The 21901-nt window shown below is 48.4% G+C and overlaps 1 protein-coding gene across 19 annotated transcripts in view; it reads left to right on the top strand.

The window, feature by feature from the left end:
- Ikzf1 (IKAROS family zinc finger 1) overlaps positions 1 to 21901 on the top strand; it is an 88706-nt gene that overhangs the window by 46475 nt on the left and 20330 nt on the right. For 9 of the 19 annotated variants that reach the window (XM_021234624.2, XM_021234630.2, XM_021234626.2 and 6 more), the window contains exons 4-6: positions 8353 to 8412; positions 15398 to 15658; positions 20638 to 20805. In XM_021234624.2, the coding sequence (XP_021090283.1) occupies positions 8353 to 8412; positions 15398 to 15658; positions 20638 to 20805 (489 nt within the window). Of the gene's footprint in view, positions 1 to 8352; positions 8413 to 9260; positions 9933 to 15397; positions 15659 to 20637; positions 20806 to 21901 lie in introns of those variants that run through there. The other 10 variants (XM_021234632.2, XM_021234628.2, XM_040746656.1 and 7 more) reach the window with 4 other exon arrangements.

The raw sequence follows: 21901 nt of genomic DNA, 5'->3' as shown, positions 1-21901 counted from the left end.
GCTTCCTGGGGGGGGGGCACATGGAGAAATAACCAAAGCAGAACTAGGTGCTCCATTGCTTCCCTCGGTATGTGGAGTTTCTCAGCCCGGGTGTGCGTAAGTACCTTTCCGCAGGCTGGACTTGTGGCCCAGTGGGCTGCCGAGTGACACTCGCCCTTCCCATCCCTCCCCCTTCATCGCTGAGTCACGCTTTGCTTGGAATTCTGACGGGGACCTGTTGGGCTTCTGGAAGGGAGGGACAGCAGAGGGCCCACCCTCTGTGTGTCCCTGGAGAGATTACATTATCTCTGGGCTCCCTGAAGCTGGGCCTGGGCTTCTGGAATCTTTGGGGCTGACACAAGGCCAGTTCTGGGGATGAGACGGGATGGCCGTGAAGGTTAGCAGAGCCCACACGTTTGGTGTCCTCTTCTCCTGAGCACCTGGGGATTCAGAGTCCCCAGCTTTACCTAGCATGTGTCCCCTCATTTTAAGGACCGGCGTGTCCTGCACCTCACCAGCGGTACACTTCTGAGCTGTATTTAGGAAGCCAGGTCAAGTGGAGCAGTCCACGTTTTCAGCCCTACATTTTGCCAAATGGTAGCTGGCATGGCAGACAGTTCAGCTTGTTGCTCTTGGAAGTGTGTCCCTGGGAAGACCAGGCTACTGTCCATGCCCTTGCTCAGCTCACCCAGTGAAGGGAAACCCTCTTTAGTTGGCCCGTGCCTCAGTACTCCCCATAATGCCTCGGCCTGTCATGCGTGACAGGCCGCCCTCCTCCCATGCCTCCCCACTTCTCTGGTGAGCACAGCCGCTCCTGCACCTTGTGGCGGCTGCCTCTGGTTATGTCTGCCCAGCCCTTTCAGGACCTGGGTGCTGGAAGATAACCACAGGGACCTCCTGCTGTCCCCCTGCCATCTGCAGTTAGTGCCCTGGGGTATGATCTGGTTATGCAGCAAGGTTCCCCGCACACTCTCCACCCTAGCATACTGGCTTGTGCCATCTAGTAAAGATGTCTCTCACCACACAGAATTTCAAATGAAATGGGGGGGAAATATCTCAACTTTTAGCTCAGATCCAAGGCCTCCAATGATGTCGCCCTACCGTGGGGACACATGACAAGCACCTTTCTAGTAATTGTCCTCCTTCTGTCTTCACGTGTTCCTTTTCTCCGACTTTAAAGTTTTCGTTATTGGAGCTGGAGAGATGGCTGAACGGTTAAGAGCACTGACTGCTCTTCCAAAGGACCTAGGTTCAGTTCCCAGCAACCACATAGCAGCTCACAACTGTCTGTCACTCCAGGTCCAGGGAATCCGGCACTCTCACACAGATGTATATTATATGCAGGGAAAACACCAATGTATATAAAATAAACAAATCTTTTTGAAAAACTTTCATTATTATTTTAATTTTCTCTTGCTCACGTGATTCTTCTTGGATCACAGAAATGTCCTCATGGCATTTCTGCATACTTAGTGCCACAAGTAATGTTTTTGCTTAAAATGTAACACTTGTTTAAAAATACAGAAAAAGCATAACACTTAAAACGTTCATAATATATCTCTAAGCTTTCTTTTTTCAGCCCACCAAATTTAATCTTCCAAATTGTGGGCCTGTGAGACTCAGGGCCCTGAGCTGGACTTGTGTGTAAGAGGAGGAGGAGAGAACATGGGGCGTGTTACAAGTGGTACCATGATGATGACTTATAGAAACTCCTGTAAATAGTAATAGAGCCATCGTTTTTACTCTGCTCTTTCTTTGTACTCTCTAGAGGAGGGTCTGAATCCATCTCTCTCTTTATAAGTCATTGTTGTATCATCTAGAGCTTTATCTAGTCTAATTTGTTCACTGTGATAGTTTAATGCTGCATTAATAAAACAAAAATAGAAACAGGACACGGATGGGGGTGGTGACTTACTGGGAGAGCACGTGCCTCTCATCTTCAAGGCTCTGGGTTCTGCCCTCTGCACTGGAAGAAAACCCAGGTGTGTCACATCAGGAAGGAGGGTGACTCCGCCCTCTCCCATTGTGTTCTCCACATTGTCTGCTCTGGAAGCAAATTGGGCAAGTGGGACTGGGAGCCAGACAAAGTGACTAGGAACAGCCCCAGTGTCAATCTATCCAGTAGCCTAAAACACAGAGACGATCACCTCAAACTTATCCTAGATTGGACTAGTCCCCATCAGAGTGTCGGCACAGAAGGCCACCGCTAGGGTCCTTGGGGTTGGAATACACAAGTGGTGTTTGCCCTGATGTCCTCCACTCCATTGTCGTGAGTGGGCTGCAAGTTGTCTTCCTGCTGCTGTTCCCATCTGAGGAAGGTGGCAAACGGTAGTTGGGTGTAGCCAATGCCATAGGCCCATGGGATCCTTTGTGGACACGTAGATAAGGCATTATCTTCCCAGCCTGTGGCTCTGTGCTGAGCACAAAGCTAACTACTTGTCTTGCAGTGTGACAGGCAGGCCCCTGGAGTATTATCATGAATCAGCACACAAACCTGACCGAACAGATGGGATTATTCCCGCTTGGTGGATAAGGAAAGTGAGCTCAGACAGTCAGCCCATGATGCATTTCCTGGCCAGGAGGAAAAGCCCAGCATTGATGCCTCCACTGACCAGGGTGTGGTCAGGTGTCTCTTTCTTCCATGAGATCACGGCCACCTTTGCTTCCTGCAGACTCATGAATGTGTGCGTTCAACGGCATCCAGAACCAAAGGAATCCAGGGGTTCCGTTTGATTGGAGAACCAGTAGACAGAGTAATGTCTGACACTGTGTGAAAATGATGTCAGAAAGTATTTTCCCCATTGTTGACTTGGCCCTAAATGTACATGTGCCCAGGGACTGCATGTGAAACCCAGTGCTTTTGGCCCATGTGTTAGGACACTTCTCAATTAGTTCAAGTGCACTTCTAAAATAGACAACTATTGTGGTTATTAAGTAGGGAACTTTTTAATCCAACCCTGTCATAGGAACCCTACGCCTCCTGTACCTGCTGCCAAGGGGACACCATTCCTGTGCTAGTCTGATAGTCCTTCATGGCCTCTTTTTGAGCATGCCTAAGCTCAGACCACATGAGGTTTTTTAATTTAAATTAGAAACAAGCTTCTTTTACATGTCAATCCTAGTTCCCTTTCTGTCCCCTCCTCCCCTGCCCCTACCGATCCCCTATCCCATCCCCTTTCTGCTCCCCAAGAATGGTGAGGCCTTCCATGGGGATCTTCAAAGTCTGTCATATCATTTGGAGCAGGGCCTATAACCTCCCCTGTGTGTCTAGGCTGAGAGAGTATCCCTCTATGTGGAGTGGGCTCCCAAAGTCCATTCGTATACTAGGAATAAATACTGATCCATTACCAGAGGCCCCATAGATTGCCCAGACCTCCAAACTGACATCCACGTTCAGGGAGTCTGGATCAGTCCCATCCTGGCCTCTCAGCCATCAGTCTGAAGTCCATGAGCTCCCCCTTGTTCAGGTCAGCTGTGGTGTGGGTTTCTCTAGCCTGGTCCTGATCCCTTTGCTCATCACTCCTCCCTCCCTGCAACTGGATTCCAGGAGTTCGGCTCAGTGTTTAGCTCGACCACATGAGTTTTAAGAGCTGGGCATTGGCCTGGTACAGGCCCATGTGAAGACAAAGGCCATAGGTAGTGTGTGAGCCTTGTTGTTTGATTTAGCATTTTCTTATGGTTCATCCTTTATTGAATAGTGTGATCTGCCAAGGGAGTCTCTGACAGCAGTTGCCAGAGGCAGAGAGTTTGACACAGATTTCCAGTTCTCCCCTCACATAGTACTGTAGACTGCTTGGGTGTTTGGAAGTTGGATGTGATCTGTAAGGAGCAGTAAGGAAGATGAGTCTAGTGGACAGATGTGTTGGGACAGAAGCCTGAAGGCCACGGCCCACAATGCACACACAAACCAGGCAAGTGAGTGCCAGTGAGCAGGACGCACAGGCGTGCCGTAGACCACAGCCTTGGCAAAGGACTGGCGGGGCTGGTGGTAGCAGCTTCATGGGTGGGCTGGGGGTGTGGTATGGCTGGAGAACAGTGGGGGGTGGGGATGAGGCTCCTTGGGAAAGCTGACATGATCATTGGACTTGGCAAGTAGTGGTGAAGGAAGTCTGGTGGGTTGGATTAGCTAGAACCTTCTTCGATGATGCAATGTGGAGACGTAGGAAGAGAGCTAGGCCTGAGGAGGAGGGTGAATGTGGAGACAGACAACCGTCTGGAGCCTGGAAGGCAGAGGCGTGGCAGGGAGGATGAAGCCCGGTGTGTTCTGTTCTCTGGGCCCTGGCATAGGGCCCCTGCCTGCTCTTCCCACACTTGTGTGCATGGAGCTATTCAGGACATCATAACCTACCCTGCAGGACTCTTAAAGTCTGGACAGGAAAAGCTAAACCAGGGGAAGAGGTGTGACAGCCTCATAGCTGTTCTGACCCAGCGTCTGGGTGAGCTGTGGAAGTCTCTTGAGTAGGTGTAAGACCGCACACCCACACTCCTCTGCTCTGTGTCCGTAGGCAGGACATGGAGCTCCTTTGTACTGTAGATGTCTCTTCGCAAGGCTGGAACCACAGCATCTTCTGTAAGCCATGTCAGATAGCTAGTGTCCTCTTCCTGTGAGAAAACCCTGAGACACCTCGCAACAGGGAGGCTTAAGAACAAATGTACCCATCGGTACAATATATAGGTTCTCAGAGAGGACCCTCAGCTGGCTTCACCCTACACTCCTGTGGAAGGGTGCCTACAGCGTCTGTGGAGACGTAGTGCCCTTTGCAGCCCCAGCCCCAGTCACATCCATGGGCAGCCCCGTCTTTAGGTCTATTAGGAATGCCAGGTCACCGTGAACTGTGGACTGGTTTCTGCAGTGTCAACCTGTTTTCCATAATGTTCACAGATTTGGCAAATTCAAACAGGACACAGAATCTGAGGTGATTACAGCATGTTATATGGTAGTGATCGCTCAAGATTAGGGGATCAGAAATCCCTAGCAGAGAAGTATGATAGAAATGTATTTTGTGCTTCTTAAAATACTTGTAAAACTTCTCAATGCAACCAAGAGTGATGACAGACACCACTGATCCCAGCACTCAGGAGGCAGAGGCAGATGGATCTCTGTGTGTTAAGCACTCAGGAGGCAGAGGCAGATGGATCTCTGTGTGTTAAGCACTCAGGAGGCAGAGGCAGATGGATCTCTGTGTGTTAAGCACTTAGGAGGCAGAGGCAGATGGATCTCTGTGTGTTAAGCACTCAGGAGGCAGAGGCAGATGGATCTCTGTGTGTTAAGGTCTGCTCTACATAGCACGTGCCAAGACAGCTAAGGCTTCAAAGTGTGACCCTGTCTCAAAAATTCATTTTATTATGGCTGCCATTTCATAAAACTGTGTCTTAAAACTGGAGATAGACTGTCTAAGAAATGAGGAAAAAGCCAAAAGTGAATCACTGGGTGGTTCCTAGGTCCCACCCTTAATGGGGTATGCTGCTCTGATGGGACCTCACAGACTGTCACAGGGTAGAGTAACCCTGCACCTGCAGACCTCTGCAAAAGAACAAGCAGCCAGTAGCCCTGTCCTGTTTCGTATGCCTGCTTCTGGGAGCAATGTTGTCGGTAGCGTTATGGCCAGCCAGCTCCAGGAAGACAAGGCACTCTCAATGACCGGAGAGCTCACCTCTGGGGGTGAGCATTAGGAATGCTTAGCGGCGAGGGCCGTGCAGCAGGTATAGGTATAACTAGGACTGTTGTGCTTCGTAACCCTGCGAGTTCTTGGCTGGCCGCATGTTGCCATTTGGGGAACTCTGTTGTAAATGCTCTGTCACCCAATGTGACCACGCACAGGCAAGTGTGTGCATATGCTTGTGTGTGCATACGTGTGAATGTGTGTGCAGCTGCCATGACTTACACATTCTCCAGTGCCTTACAAGCACCCAAGGAGGTTGCTTGCAAAACAATAATGTCTTTAGAATTCTGAGTGCCAGATAACTAGCACTCAGATAACTGGCCTTATTTTCATATTTACATATTAAACACCGAAATGGCAAACTGTAGAACTTACTTTGAGCCTGAGATCCCTTACTACCAAAACAGTGATGGTATCTACCTCAAAGGCCCATAGTGGGTCTTCAAGGCAATCCGTGGGAAGTATGTACCTGACATTTTTAAAACCCCACTGAGCTCCTACTATAGGAGACTGGATTTCAGCATAAACCAGGGTTTTGCCTTATTTCCTGCCCACTTAGAAGATGGTAGAATGTCTTCTTTTTTTCTACATTCAGGCTATAGTGTGAACAGTTGTGTCTGTACTGATTCACCTTTGCTATATACCAAATAGAACTTAACAACTAGAGCTAAGTTTTTGGTATTTTCATAGTTTTTGCTTAAGGATGAACATTAGCAGGTTGACTTGAGTTGCCACGGGCGAAAAGTTGGTTCTTTTGCAAGGGGTTCACATTTCATAGCAAGTAACGCATCATCCCGATCTTTACATTAAATAGCAATTAATGTGTGCAGTGGGAAGCGGATGACAAGGGGACCGCCCAACATGGCGTAAGTGTCCACTTTCTAATGGTGCAGTCTGGAGACCTTCAGTCCACCGAGTGCCAGCGGGTGCCGTGCCCCAGTGGCCGCCAGCGCACACGTAGCATGTGACTAAGCCGTGGGACTATGTTAGGACGGCGACTTCCCACCAGGTCATGTCAGCATTGTCTTCGGCAGCCCCACCGTCTCGGCGTCAGGTCACCCGCTGTCGTATTGTCCCACCTGCTGTAGTAGGCCCACCTTTAAAAGGCGCTGTGAACCCTCACCCATAAAACAGTCTGCGTTTCCTCCTGGTGGATATGAAGTTGGAAAGTTCATATAGAGGGCTCTGGTAAGGGTGACAAGTGGCGCTCCGTTCATCATGTGTACTGGTCTGAAGACCACCATTCATATCCCTATCTGTGCACATCGGTTTGTGAAAAATTATACTAATTTAGCTGTTATGTTATGGTGAGGGTGTGGGGTAGGACAGAGAACAGCTTGCAGGGGGCTGAATTCAGGACTCAGGTATCGAACACAAGTCCTCGGGCTTGGCAGCGGGTGTCTCCCCCCTCTGAGCCATTTTAACAGCCAACAAACAAATTTATGACCACTTTGATAACTGACTTTAACTCTGGAGATTTAGACCAAGAGAGAAAAAAATAGGTGAAAAACATGTGTCGCTTCCCAAAAGGGGATGTGGCAATATCTCCTTACCTACGCTTATACGTTAGTTATCTTCCTGACGGAGACTGGGCAGTGGTAGCTCAGTGGTAAAGTACTTGCTGTGAAGGCATGAGAATCTGGGTTGGGATCCGTAGCACCCGTGTAAAATCCAGGCAGGGCAACCAACACCTGTAGTCCCAGCAGCGATGGGATTCTCTGAGCTCTCTGGCTAGTCAGTGCAGTTGAATTGGCAAGCTAAAGATTCAGTGAAAAGCCTTATCTGTAATAATAATAATGCTAATAATAGAGCAGTTGAGGGAGATGTCAGACATTGATGTCTCCATATCCACACATGTAGTACCCACATATATAAAGTTTTTCACGGGGGAAAAGGGGAGGGTCTGTGGCCAAACAAATTTGAGAAACAATGGTTCAAGCGAAGTTCGATAAATATGTCTAGTTCCTGGAACTCTTCAGCCTATTTCCTGCCAAGTCTGTAGTTGATCCAACAAGTTTAATTTAGCCAGCTACATTGTGTACACAATTTTGACTGCCACTCTTAGAAAGAAACCGTGTGTGTGTGTGTGTGTGTGTGTGTGTGTGTGTGTGCGCGTGCGTGCGCGCGCGCACATACAAACATACAGACTCATGTACACAGCATACCAAGTCTCAGAAATAGGAACTCACCAGGAATTCCCTGAAAAGGAGAGTACAAGCAAGGAGAGTTGGTGCCGTTTATGAAGGCAACTGCTAAGAAATGCCTACAGAAATCCAGGAGCTCCTTTTGGAACAACAGTTTTTTCCCATCCAACGTGTTGATTGGAAACTTTTATTTTCTCTGGATACTTACAAAAAAAAACCAGTGAGGAGCATTTGGGGTGCAGTCTACGTGTGAGGAAACATCCTGCTCTTGTGGAGATACTGCCATGTGGCTGAAATTGTGAACTGCATGGCTGAGTGCTTCTGAGGTTCTACAATGTCTCAAGGTGCACATACGTCTATGCTGTTGAGGGCGGTGAACCTGAGTTGTGACCCTTGGGTTCAGACGTCCTGTTCTGAAGAGGGTCTCCTGTTGCCTGTATGAAGACCACCAGTAACCAGTTAGCAGCCAACTAGCGGTTTACGTAATAAAATACTAGCACTGTCTTCTAAACTCTTACTACGTGATGATGTTACAACCTGGCTTTCTTTTACCTTCTTTATTGCAGTTGCATATGGGGCTGACGGCTTTAGGGATTTTCATGCAATAATTCCCAAATCTTTTTCCCGTAAGTATACGCTTTGCTTCTAGAAAACAGTAGCATGTGTTCATTTCACGGTCAATTCCATCACACGAACACCACAACTTGCATGTTCTCTCATAAACACCTTCCTTTACGCTTGAGAAGATGAGATGAACCCAGTGGTTGCCACCCTGCTCATTGAACACCCACCATTGGGCACGCCATTGATACAGTAAAAAAATGAAGGGTGAGCGGCTGTTTGATTGGTTTGGGGTTTGTCCGTGAGACAGGGTCTCCCTATGAGCCCTGGCTGGCCTAGAATGCTCTGTGGCACCCAGGCTCACCTTAAGTTTGCAACGTCTTCCTGCCTCTGCTCCCTGGAGCTGGGCACACCCATGCGCGCCGTGGGCCCGCCACTGAGAGTCTGCTCAGCCAGGGTCGGGATTCAAGCTGCGATCAACAACGTTGTGGTCCATGCTTCCTGCCAGCATCAAACAAACCAGCATCTTTTCAGATAACTTATGCAATTTTGTGTCATGGGGGGGGAGGGCATTCTCCTTCTCTCGATCTGGAGTGCTAACCTCAGAACAGAGAAGAAAAGGCTCTCCAGGGCTCTCTTCCTGGTGGCTCGCTGCATGAGCATGCGCCCTGTTAGCAGGCAGGCTAGCCTGCTCTCCTCTGGGCTGTGAGACCACACACGCTAGACAGCCATTTCATGTTTTAGTGTATTGAGAGTTGAAAATGATAATTATATTTGGGCAACTGTAAAGAGTATTTTCAAGAATAGAGAAGACTTTTTTTTCTTAATTTGAGTGAAACTAATGGAAAATTGTTACAAACTGTTAATGCCCCTAGGTTTTCAGTCTTAAGATCTTGTATCATTAATTTTTTAGTGTTATCAAGCGGCACTGGAGACAGAGTGTGTGGACATCACTCTGAGGAGAGATTTGTGTGTGCACAGCGCTTCAGGCCAAACCCAAGCAAGTGCTCGACCACAGATCTCACCCTGAGACCAGCTTGTTGACGTTGTAATTACAACTATATTTTCAATATCAAAGTGTCAGTAACAGTAAGACCAGGTTCTTGACATCCTGCTAGCAGATATACTTTGGAAGTACAGGATTTGGCAGTATCCAGCTAAGTATGCTTAAGTTCAAGGACTGGATTGACATACCCTCCCAGAACATAAGAAGTTTATTGAGAAGCTTCTCCTACTCATTTTCCTTCAGTTCAGCTTGAAGACGAGAACTTCGGGTTGATTTCTCCGGTGTGGGCATGTGCGCACACATGAACATTTCTCATGTGGGGGCAGATGAGGATGAGCCAGGGCAGGAACTCACGACAGATGCTCATAATAGTAAGACAGCAAGCACATTCTAAGACATGTTGTCATTAGATCCAAGGACAGGGCACAGCCCAGTGTACCCGAATGTCCAAGCAGATGCCAGAGTTTGCCAGATGGGGAAAGTGCTGTGTGTACTGATGTCTGTGGGCGATGTTCTGAGACATAATGGATGTTTTTGTGTATTTCCTGTCTACATGCTTATAAAACTGAGTTCCTAGCAGTACATCTCTTTTTCTTTCCCTCGTCCCTCAGTATCCCTGACTTGTATGTGGGACATACTTGAGTCTTGAGGCTCATAGTCAAGTCTCCACCCAACCGCAACCAAACTGTTCTGGGCCAATATCGCCACCTTGTGGCCATACTGCAGAATTGACCCACAGGCTCCCAGGCACCTCCCTTCTTGAAGTTAAAATAACCTTTGGGTGCCTAGATATCTAACTTTTTATGTAACTTTCAGCTTTTCTCTGTATATCTTATCTCTGATTTCATCATACTTGAAGGCCTAAAACATAAAATAAGATTATTCCTAAAAAATATACTTGATCAGATAGAAACCCTATTAACTATATCTTAAGTTACAGAAATTATTCTAGCTAATGGTTAAAATTGTCTTCCGAGACAGGGTGTCATGTAGTTCCAGCTAGCCTCAAGCTCCTCATGTAGTGGAGGATGACCTGAGACTAACCCTTGCCTCTACACACCATGGGTATGCAGCACGGACATAAAAACACAGACCTGCAAATGCACAGGTGCCCCAAATCTTCACTTCATCACCACAGACAGACTGAAATATACATTGAGCTTTTTATCCCGTTATATTTTGCTGACTGTCTTTATCCCATTTTCCTTTTAAAATGTTGACCATTTCATTTACATGGTGAAGGGACAACTTCACAATTTTTTCCCAATAGAAAAATCACATTCTAAGTTCCAAAACACTGCATTAAAGTACCTATGAAGATGCATTCTGAGAAAGGAATGGCAGTGAAAACAACATAGCATCTAAAGCCAGAGCCTGCCAGAGCGCACTATACCTCTGCATTAAAAGTGTTCCGTCATTCACACGGGCACAGCACACTTGGATCTTCAGGACTGTTTGATTCTAAACTTTTTCTAGACTCGAGGGGCCTTGGCACACGTGGGGAGCACTCTCTTAGGACAGCAGGGTCACTGGGCTAGTGGTATACCTCTAAAATACATAATGATGAGGTTTTCATTTTTCCCCATTTTGAGTAGCAAAGCGCCTTTTCTCTGGGATGTGAAAATATCCATGTTACTATGAGCCACACTTGGGAAACACTCAAATCAGGCCTCGTCCCCTATCTACCAGTTGCTGGAAGAGCATGGGGCAGGCTGAACCAGAACCTCCCAAGGAAAACACTCACAGGACTCCAATCACGTTCTGTGTTTAATCAGCTCAATGCAGCACTTTAGCAAGGTCCTCGCTGTCCTATGTAGTGGAGTATGGATAGCTTACAGAATATTTACGAGTCTATTCCTTCTGTTGGGGGAGAGTGCAGCACTTCACTGGAGGAACACCACAGCTATGGTTCTTAACAGAGTCTCCCGTTTCTATGGACAACCTTTTTTGTCTGGACAGAAATCTTCCATATTCCTCTACTTAGCTAGCACCCACTTTCCATTTATCCCCAGAGATATGAGGGCCTTCCCCGTCTTCCCGTAGAAAACCCCTGCCCGGCGGGAGTCTTAGGCTTACAGTGTAACTGGTGCATCGCCAAAGCCTCTTCTCTCTGGCCACTCGGTTTTTCTTAGACATCGCAGAGCTTCCAACTCAAAATGTGGCTGAGATGCCCTCCTCACCACCACCAGGCTCCCAGAGCGAGAGCACTCAGCGGTTGCCATGGAGCTCCTGCACTTGTTGCGAGCCTCTGCCTGGTTTCCAGGCCTCGTGGTCCTTGGCCGTGCCCACAGGCATTGCAGACACTGTGTCTTCTTTCAGAGAAACACTAACTTTGTGATGCTAAAAAATTCTGATTACTGCTCATCCTTCCCATACTATGCAATGGATCCTCTCTCTCTTCCTCTCTCACACCCACACATACACTACACACAATTATATATATATGTTTTATATATAATTATATATATGTATTATATATAATTGAAAATACTACCACTCCGGTATAAATCAGATCAAGTAAGTTTGATATTCTTGCCATATGTCCTTAGCCATCCATCCATTTCTTCCCCATACATTTCTTCCCCAGATTGGATCTGGTGCCCACGCTGATCACATATGAACAACTCTCATGCTTTCTGAGCTGTCTGTCTCTCTCTTGGTTCTGTCACAGCTGGTGGCAGCGCCACCTTGTAAGATATGAATGCCAAAGCCCTGGTCACACCACTGGTGGGCCCTTGGTGGCTTTGAGGAAGAAGGCAGTGGCCTGTGAAGCCGTGTCTGTCTGTCACATGACTCTTCCCCTGCTTCCTCCCTGACCCTCCACTCGCCCCCCTTAGCAGCCTGCTGGAGTGGATCTCTTCCTGGAAGCCGGAAGGTCACTGCCCGTGCACCCTGCCACCCTGCCCTCCTCTGGGGAGCACCCACACAGGCTCTGGTGACATGCACCATGGAGTTCCCCAGAGGACTGAACAGGAGCTCTGCAGTTTTCATTCGGGCAGAAAACTGCTGATGACTGCCGTGTGCCCGTTACCTTAGGTGGAGCCCAGCTGAGTCAGGACTGTGCTAAGGGAATCATGCCAGCATGCGTTCTTCTGCAGGGTGGCTTTTGTCCAGCTGTGGGAACCTCTGGTTTATATGCTCCCCTGTCTCAGCCGTTGTGGCAGAAGACAACAGATCCATCCCAGTTGGCTTACCACAACCTGTGATTCGCTCCAGGGAGTCTTTAACTACCCTGTCTTGCTTTTTAAAAGAAAAAAGAAAAGGACGAGTAATTATAAAATAACCAGAGATTGAGACTTTTGTAGCTTTATCATGTTTCCAAGAGAGCAAGTTGGATGTAATCTGGGGTCTGTCGCTCTAACGTAAATTCCAGAGGCTAGCATATGAAGACTAGAAGTTCATTTAGCGTGTACTTGTGGAGGGTGGGAAGTCGCCTGTGGTGTCTGTAGCTGCTATGGGTCTTCTTGCTCCATCATAACTAGCCAGAGGCATTGTGTGGCTAGACGGGGCACTCATGCTGGCCCAGGCCTGTCTCCCTCGTCTTAGGGAACACTTCGTAGTCAGCTTTGCATTACTAAGTGAAATACCCAAGGCAAGGAGTTTATAGAGAAGTGTATATGAGTTCTCACTCTAACAAGGAGAGGGGGACTTTGGTGAGAGCAGCCAAGGACAAGGATGGAGAGTGTGTGTCAGAGCCCATCATACAAGCGCTGGGAAGCAGAGAATGGCTGGGAGGGTGGAGCCTCACAGTCCTTTCCGAGGGGCTGCTACCAGCCGCCTAAGGACCACCCAGTGGGTCCTGCCTCGGATCAGGTCCTCGCCCCCGGAACGAAGCCTTTAATGGGTGAGCCTTTGGGAAGTTTTACCGGAACCATAGCAAAGTGGGTACAGGCACTGGTGAGTTTGAATGTACCCCCAAAAGATACATGGGAATTCGATTCTTCATAGCTCAGCATCAGCTGCCGTGTGAGCAGCAACCTCTCCCTCCTGCCACACAGACAGGATCTGGTCTCTGAGGGAATGGAAGGACTGCCGATCTGCAAAGTCTCAGGTCAGAGTCTTGTGGGGAAAAGTGTCCTGAGCCCCCCACTGCAGAATTCCTCAGGGTTACGCACGGGCTGAGGTCAGCCTCAGATCAGAGTGCAGTCTCCCTCCCAGGACCGCGCACCCCATTATTGGCCAGTCAGTCCCTTCTGCAAAGAGCTCGTGGGATAATGGTGGCAGCAAGTGGGCGGGGGGGGGCTTTGCTGCATTTGCCTCCCAGCTCTGCCAGTTGCTAGCTGTGTGAGTGAACTGTACCTCGGCCACAGAAAAACACAGGGCATGCCCTTGTTGAGTTCTTCTGAGGTTACGTGGCAAGTGACATTAAACCACCAGAGGTCTGCACAAGGTAAGTGTCAAAGCACTGCTGGGGTCAGGCCGAGCCTTATGCTTGGAACTATGGTGTGTGGAGTAGGATGTCACTTTGCTGTGCCCAGTCACGGTCCCAGTTGTCTGTTACTGGCTGGCCAGGGCTGTGATCGCTCCTGCACTTACGAATGAGTAATCACGGCATAGAGAAGGTGTGTGACCTGTCCAAGCTCTATGCTCCACTAAAAAGGAGCCAGGCCTCCAGACAGCCAGTGTTCTCTTGGTGTCTGGACCTCCTGTCCCAGTCAGGAAGAAGGGGATCATCTAGCTGACTGTGAAGCAGATGGGCTGCTTCAACTGGATATTCTCCATTGTAAAGTGACTTTGGATCTCCCAAGAGGTCACTCAGACACATGGCTAAATTCACCCCAGGATCTGGGAACCAGCAGGGCTAGGGAATCCAAGAATACACGCTTGCGCTTGAGATGTGTTCTTGGATCATGTCCTGGCTGTTTCTCTGGGGATCAAACTTTGAGAATTCTTGACTGAAAATGCAGGGGCTGTAGGGATGGATCAGTGGTTACTGGTACTTGATGCTCTTGCAGAGAACTCAGATTTAGTTCCAAGCTTCCATATTTGATGGTTCACAATAGGCTGTTAGCTCTCGCTCCCGACCGCCCAACCCACAAGCCTGCACACGGTGCGCATACATATATGCAGGTGCTCCTGTATACACGCCAAATAAAAATAAAGAATTGTTTCTTAACTATGTCACATAATCACCACAAGGCTTATTTTATTCAAAAAAAGAAAACATACCTCCCTAAATCTTATGAGCCGATAAAAATATTGAGAGAAATTTTAACTTTTGATATCACTACAGTTTCTACTGGCCATTGCCCGTGGGATTCATCACTGTACTGTTAGTGTTTCAGGAGAATGTATATGCATTATGTTATATTTTCTTTTAAAAATGGGTGAATAATAAAACTATGTAACATATAAACAGAGTAGAGTCAAAAGTGGGTTTTATCTTTGTTAACCTACAATCTTTCTGTTTGAAAAACTCTTACCTGTTACATTCAGAGATTGTTCCAGCTGCTCCTTTAGCAGATGAGGGAGATGTAAAGAGGGGTGCCTTTACCCTAGGGCACAGGTGAGGCATGCTGCCATAAGATACAAAGGAAGGCAAACGCAAAGAAAATGGAACCTGGAAAAAGGAGTTGGGATCACAGCTCCAAGCAGCAAAGATCTGTTCCAAATGCATTGTGCATACTTGTACAAGGGGTGTTTTCAGGCCTGAAAACCACTTCTTATGAATTGTGCTGATAATCTCCAGTCCTAGGGAGACTGACTTTGTAACCAGGTGTTCTTGTGAGCACTTAAGAATCTGCCCCAGGTTCCCCGCCACCCCTGTGGTCCCACAAGCCCCCACTGCAGTATGATCTCTACAAATAGTCTCTTCCAGGCTTTACCTGTGTCCCTGTCCAGACGTGCTGCAGGTGCCATCCATGCTTCCTGGAGGCCTAGGGCCTGCAAAGCCAGGCTGCCTGCCCTGAGGTGCAGGCCCAGAACTGCTCGGAATGTCTATTTGATGATCTGTTGCTGCTGTGTCTTATTTTGCTATCTTGTGACTTATTTTTTTTTTTTTTTTTGCCCTGACACTGAGTGGCCTCCTGTGTTGTCTCTTTCAGCCAGTAATGTTAAAGTAGAGACTCAGAGTGATGAAGAGAATGGGCGTGCCTGTGAAATGAATGGGGAAGAATGTGCAGAGGATTTACGAATGCTTGATGCCTCGGGAGAGAAAATGAATGGCTCCCACAGGGACCAAGGCAGCTCGGCTCTGTCAGGAGTTGGAGGCATTCGACTTCCTAACGGAAAACTAAAGTGTGATATCTGTGGGATCATTTGCATCGGGCCCAATGTGCTCATGGTCCACAAGAGAAGCCATACTGGTAAGGCCCGGCGTAGTTTTCCCACAGTGGGTGTTGGAGGGGCAAACTGTACTGTTAAGTCTGGGATGCTGCTTAGTAGGAGGGCATCTGCCTCGCACATGCAGTCCCTAAGTTCAAAGTGCAACAGGAGGGTAGGAGGGGAATGTCATCTTGAAGCATGTTTCCTATTGGCTGGCAAGGCAACCGCGGTGCATAACTGACTCCCAGGGTGTACTGAGGCACATTCTCTTATTCTAGTATCTGAAAGGTCCTCTCAGCACATACCTAACCAACCCTATAAACAAAAGAGCAGCTTACCAGCATAATGTGTACCAGCTTCCTCACTGAAACATCTCAGCCACAATGTTGACTTTCGTGTATAACGCAAGTGTCCATCCTTCACCAGATGAGCTCAAAAGCTAGAGCTGCAGCACAACTGACTTCACCAACTTGCCACTGGGGAACTTAGACAAAATACTCATCTTGATCTTCTTGACACTCAGGGCTCTCTGTTCAGAGGCGTTAGTGAGTGGTGGCCTAGCCGCAAAACGTTTTTCAGAAAGGGTGCTGGTTGGCTTGAGATGGCTCACCCTGCAATCTGAGTCCCTGGTCAGCTCCTTTATTGCCACCAGTTTTCATCCCAGAGCCGCCAGGAACTGTCTGCCAAACTTCTCTTGTAGTGGAAGGCTTGCAGGAGGCCTGGGGAGAAGACAATAGTCTGTTCGAAGGTGAGCAAACGCGGACTATCCAGGGCTCAAGAGCTGTGCCCACCCCTGCCGCTGGCAGTGTAAGAAACCTGCCCAGCTTCAGTTGCCTGCGCTAACCCGTCCCACCTCTCTCTGTTTAGGAACAGCCAGCTACTTGTCCTCCGTCACTGTCATACCACCATAACTAAGGGCACTAAACAGGCTTCGTGTAAAACATTAATGGCCTTTGTTTTTGCATGGCATAAGGTTTCTTTAGAACTAAAGAGAAACATTGCTCTTCCTCTAGCTATAACCTCGTGGGGTCACCAACTCGCATAGCCACAGAAAGCCTATGTGTGAAACTTAGATGTCCTGGCTTCTTTGGGGCGTGGGAGGCTGACATCTGCTATTGCAGTATGCAGGAGGGAGGAGAAAGCCAAACGTAAACGAATGAGAGCGGGTTTTACACGACGTTTCAGAAACGCGAGGGAGATGGCTTGGAAATGGCAGCCTTGGCCTTTTCTTACGTGAGGCCCAACAAGTGTGTGTTATCCAAAAGCGAGCAAGCACTAGAACGTGCATGGGGCAGAGACACTGTCATCAGGAATGTAGGCATTCCCAAGACTGTGATTTTATATATGACTAGGAACAATTTCCAAAATGATATAGTCCATGTATATGTGGAAATGATATATGGGATGACTTTTTAGGTAGTTGTTCATCTTCAACAAAAGTTTGGCTTTAAAATTAGGCAAACTTGGCTTTTCTGAAGGGATCCCTTAGTCCAGATTACCCATTGAAACAGACCTGGAACATCCAGCCCTAAGAAAAGCAAAGGTGAGGGGAATCTTGCTCTCGCCTTCTGTGTTAAGGTAGACATTAACATGGCAGTAAACTGCTGTGACGGGCCCTCAGCCAGTCTAAGGCCTGTAGTAACGCATTCCTGAAGAGGAGGGACCTCAGGTGAATCACTTTCCCGCTAATTCATCGAAGGCCTGACTACGCAGTGAAAATTCCCTCAGGTAGATATTTGATAAGAGACCCGAGTTCTGGTATACTAAACTGCTAAAATATGACTCCCAAAATAATTATGTGTAATGAATAAACCTACCAGGCACAGCCCAGGAGGGTACCTGGTACTTGCTACATACTTTCCCCCAGCAAATAGGGACTAGGGACTTTGCCAAGCTCTTCAGTTATGGAACAGTAACTTCCAGAAAGAGGTGGGCACCACCCACTCTATCAGTCCTGCCTAGTCTTTCGCTTTAAAAACAGGAAGAGACTCTCTGTCAGAGTTTGCTCCTGGCTGACTCCACAGTATGTCTTCATGTATTGAGAATACACAAAGCCACGGGTAGAGGTAAAAGCCCTGGTTAGCCAAGTAGGTTTCAGTAACTAGACATAATGGATAGGTCTTATGACGGCCAGGTGGAAGGTGTCAGCAAACACCTGTGTTCTCCACGCCTACACTGACAGCAGGTAGTTAGAATACTTCCTCAGCGTGAGAGAAGCTGTGGGTCACTTGGAGTCTTGAGAAAATGCAGGTTCTAATTCAGACCCCAGGTGAGTCTGGAGAGCAGGCATTCCTAAGAAGTCCCCAGCAACACTGGTTGTGGACCCTGGAGCACAAGTCTCTGGGGACATGCTGTGGAGGGACAGACAATGGGCAAAGTCAGTGTGGCCTCTGGGTTACGTAGGATGTGATGCCCCAGTGAATAAGCTAGGATGTGCAGGAGAGCCTCTCCCCACCGCCCGTGATCCAGTCATCAAGGCTTCCCCGGCCCTTCCCCGGTAGGCAGATATCCCAGGGGCGTATCTGCTCCTCTCACAAAGTGAAGTCCCACTGCCGCCATTTCCTAAATGTTTTGTGGGCACCAGTGTGTCACTTCCCCTCGGGTGTTCAGTTAGCTTCCTAGTTGGTTAAGTGTCACAACCTCGATGTCCCCACCAGCATCTCAGCGTGAGTGTGAGACTTCCTGAGGTGGCAGGACAGACTGCAGGCGGTGGCCATCACCCATGACTTTGTCATTCTGAATAGTATAGACCGAACACTGGAAGGAACGAAAGTGTGGACTTGCTGTGGCCCCCGGCCTAACAGGTGCTGCCGTGGCATGGTGGCTGCAGACTGGCCCTCACAGACCTGCCCTCACAAGTTCTACCAGCTCAAAAACAAAAGAAGAGGAAGACACTTTTACCCAAGTGCATTATCCAAAAGGTCTCAGACATTGTGCAGAACACCTCTTCATGGAAAGTGTGGAGTGCCTGGGATGAAACTTAAATTTAGAGTTTTCAATATCTAATTCCTCATCCCAGTTAAATGTAAGCGGATACAGGCTTAGAGGAACTTGAAGTTAGGTACAGTATCAAGCTGTTATCCTTCAGGAAACAGTCCGTGGTCACTGGCAACAGAGAGGGACATGGGCTGTGTCTTACGATCCAGCTCTTTGGACACATCCCCTTATGTGTAACCCTCCATTGAGTGGAACACTGTGTGGCCCATTTGGGGAATGTGGTCTTCAAGACTCCCCACCATGGGCTGGACATTCCTACCCACACAAGTGATTGGTCAGCAGTGGATTTGAGTAAGCCTGCCTTACCTTGCTTTGGGGCAGGGATTAAGACACCAGGCAAGCAGTCCCCTCAGAATGCCCACCTTCCCTTCCTGTAGAAGGACAATGTGTCTCCTGAACACTTTTGGAACACGGGCGTTCCCTCTCCGACTGAGGGCCTGCCCTCTGAGTAACAGCTCCAGCATCAGGCGTGTTCCAGCTCCTCAGCAGGGTCTTCTCCATACATTGCCACTTTTCTTTTTTCCATTCATCCAATTGGAGTTGAACACTTTGTGGACAGAGTGTCAGCTGAGTGTGCACCTGGGACTCACAGACTTGGCCATAGTTAATGAGCTACTTGTTACCACTCTCCAGTCTCCTTGACTGTAAACGGCATCTTTACGATAAGCTGAGTCTAATCCAGACAGGAATCTTGGGAAAGGCAGATCAGTATCAAGACCATTGATTGGCCTACAGTTCATTAAATGTCTTTGTAAATTAGTTTTAACTTTTGTGTCTGCACTGTCCACTGAAAAAGACTTGAGCGGTAATTAGGAGACTCAAGAGTCAGTAGAGGCTTTAACGTCTAACCTGGCCTGGGTTTTAACAGCACCACCTGAGTTCCCCAGTTGGGGAAATATTAAGTATTTTTAACAAGTTGTTTATTCTTAAGGGAAATGTGCCTCGGGACATATACTTTCATACATGGTGGTCTTTTAAAGAAGCTTTTATGAGACTCATGACAGAACATCATCTTGAGAGTTAAACAGGCTGGGTTAGGGCTAAGACCTGTGACAGCCCAGCAGGACAGTCACACTCTGTAGTCACAAGTAGTCATTCCTGATGTCTCCAGACCCAGGGCGCAAGCTGCAGCTCTTGGCACTGCAGGGTCGCTAGGCCATCTCAGTCACAAACCAAGGAGCCGTCTTGGAAGACTCCTTCAATGATAGTGAAATCTGTACCTGAGGTACAACTTGTCCAGTGTGGACATGAAAACGAACATGAAGGACCTCCAAGTTGGAAGAAAGGCTAGGCAGGAGGTCTCAAGGCCACTCACTGTGCCCAAGCCAGGGATTCCCTCCGGAGGACAGGCCGTAACTTCTCCTTTTATTCAATCTTTTTCCAATCTCTCCCTCTCGCCCTCACACTTTCTCTGGCTGTCTCTCTCCTGATTTGCCTGCTTAGGGACAGACAGGTAATGGAGAAGAAATTGAAAGGGAAAATACAGGGAAAATGTAAATGAAAAGAAGTTATTATAACTGTTATAATGAAGTGCCTTTCATTTAAATATAAGAATGTAACGCTGAAATGAACTTGTGATCCTGAAATGCATTTTTAATGAGTTTCCTTTTTATTTTGCTGCTTCAGTGGCATATTTTAAAGACCCTTTGAAAAAAGCCACATTAAAAACCCCACCAAATGCCACAACACGCAAAATTGGATATTGGTTTATTCCAAAACTGCTGATCAGGAAGAGTGACTCTTCATCACAAAATGTTGCAGTCACTTTATTTAAATGAGTTTGAATTTGCATTGTGATGTGCCATTCTGATTTAGGGGGAAAAAATTAGATTTTCAGATCAAATTGACCCAGCCAGTGAAGCGTTAAGTAGCTGGCAGGTCTAGTCTAAAAGCCTCGCGTTCTATCAAACCTGCAGCGGTGGAAATCACCAAGCCCATGGGAAGCAACTTTCCTGCGGCCCGGCGGTCCCCGAGCGGCCCTGGCTCTGTTCTCACCAGGCCACCCTCTTCCCTTCTCGCCCAGGTGAGCGGCCTTTCCAGTGCAACCAGTGCGGGGCCTCCTTCACCCAGAAGGGCAACCTGCTGCGCCACATCAAGCTGCACTCGGGCGAGAAGCCGTTCAAGTGCCACCTCTGCAACTATGCCTGCCGCCGCAGGGACGCCCTCACCGGCCACCTGAGGACGCACTCCGGTAGGTCTCCCGGGCGTGGCAGGGATGCCCGGCCTTGGCCATCCCAGTAAAGGGGCCCTAGATCGTGTGCTCCATGTTCCCAGTACTGCCCTCCCAGTCTACCCAGTCCTCCGCCCTCTCGGGGTGTGGGCCTCCTACATGGTGGCCTGCTTTCCCTGCTGAACCAGGGGAAATGGGTGGGGGGGATGAACACAAAAGGAAGCCCCCCCCCCTCGGTGTGTTTCAGAAGAGCCTTCTCCCTCTCCCCATCTCGGGTAAGTGGGATTTTTCTAAGTGCACTGCTCTTACCTTTCCAAACACATCTCTTCAGGCTCATTGTTACGCCACACGTATCGCTGGCTTGTGTAGAATATATTGAATAGCAGTAATAGACGTAATTTTCCTTGCAGAGAGGACACAGGTTGGGTCAGAGTACACCAGCCCAGGGCACACTGTCCCAGCCAGAGAGTAGCAACCATGCCAGAAACCAGCGGAGGCTTTGACGGGGCTGGCAGTCTGGAGCTGTCAGAAAACTACAGACAGCAACATTTCCCTGTCAAAATGTCCCAGATACCCGGAAATCTCAGCACACAATCTACATGAATGCTGGACAGTTGTCCAAAAGTTCTCAACCTGTCACACAGACTCATCTTTAATTAGATCTCATCTTCTGCTACCCAGCAGCCTCACAGGCCTCCAGGTCTGAGAGAAAGGGATTTTGTTTGCCTGAAATATGGTCAACATGATGTAAGGTACACAGGTTGCCCCCACTCTGCCCTGTTGTATGGTGTCATGGGCTACACTGGTGTTAGGAGCAGTAGGCTGATGGGCCTTGGGCCTGCCCTCAAAGAGTGACCTGTCTTAGCAAGCCATCGCTCTGTCATTGCTCGGTGGCTTCTCTGAGCAGCAGCTGCACCCTTGACACGGTGGCTGTCAGGATGGAGGGCCTCAGGCCACCTTCTTCCCACTGCTAACCTCTTCCCAAACAGGAAAGATGCTTTCATGGCGCAAGGTACCCATCTCTTTGCCCGAATTGCCTAAGGCCATCCACAGCATCCTGTGCGTGTATGGCATGGTAGAGCTCTGAGGGTCCCTTTGGAGCAGAAAGAAAAGACAG

This window comes from Mesocricetus auratus, unplaced genomic scaffold (assembly GCF_017639785.1).
Source record: "Mesocricetus auratus isolate SY011 unplaced genomic scaffold, BCM_Maur_2.0 Super-Scaffold_100006, whole genome shotgun sequence".
NCBI classification, from domain to species: Eukaryota; Metazoa; Chordata; class Mammalia; order Rodentia; family Cricetidae; genus Mesocricetus; species Mesocricetus auratus.
This window is presented reverse-complemented; position numbering and strand designations above follow the sequence as displayed.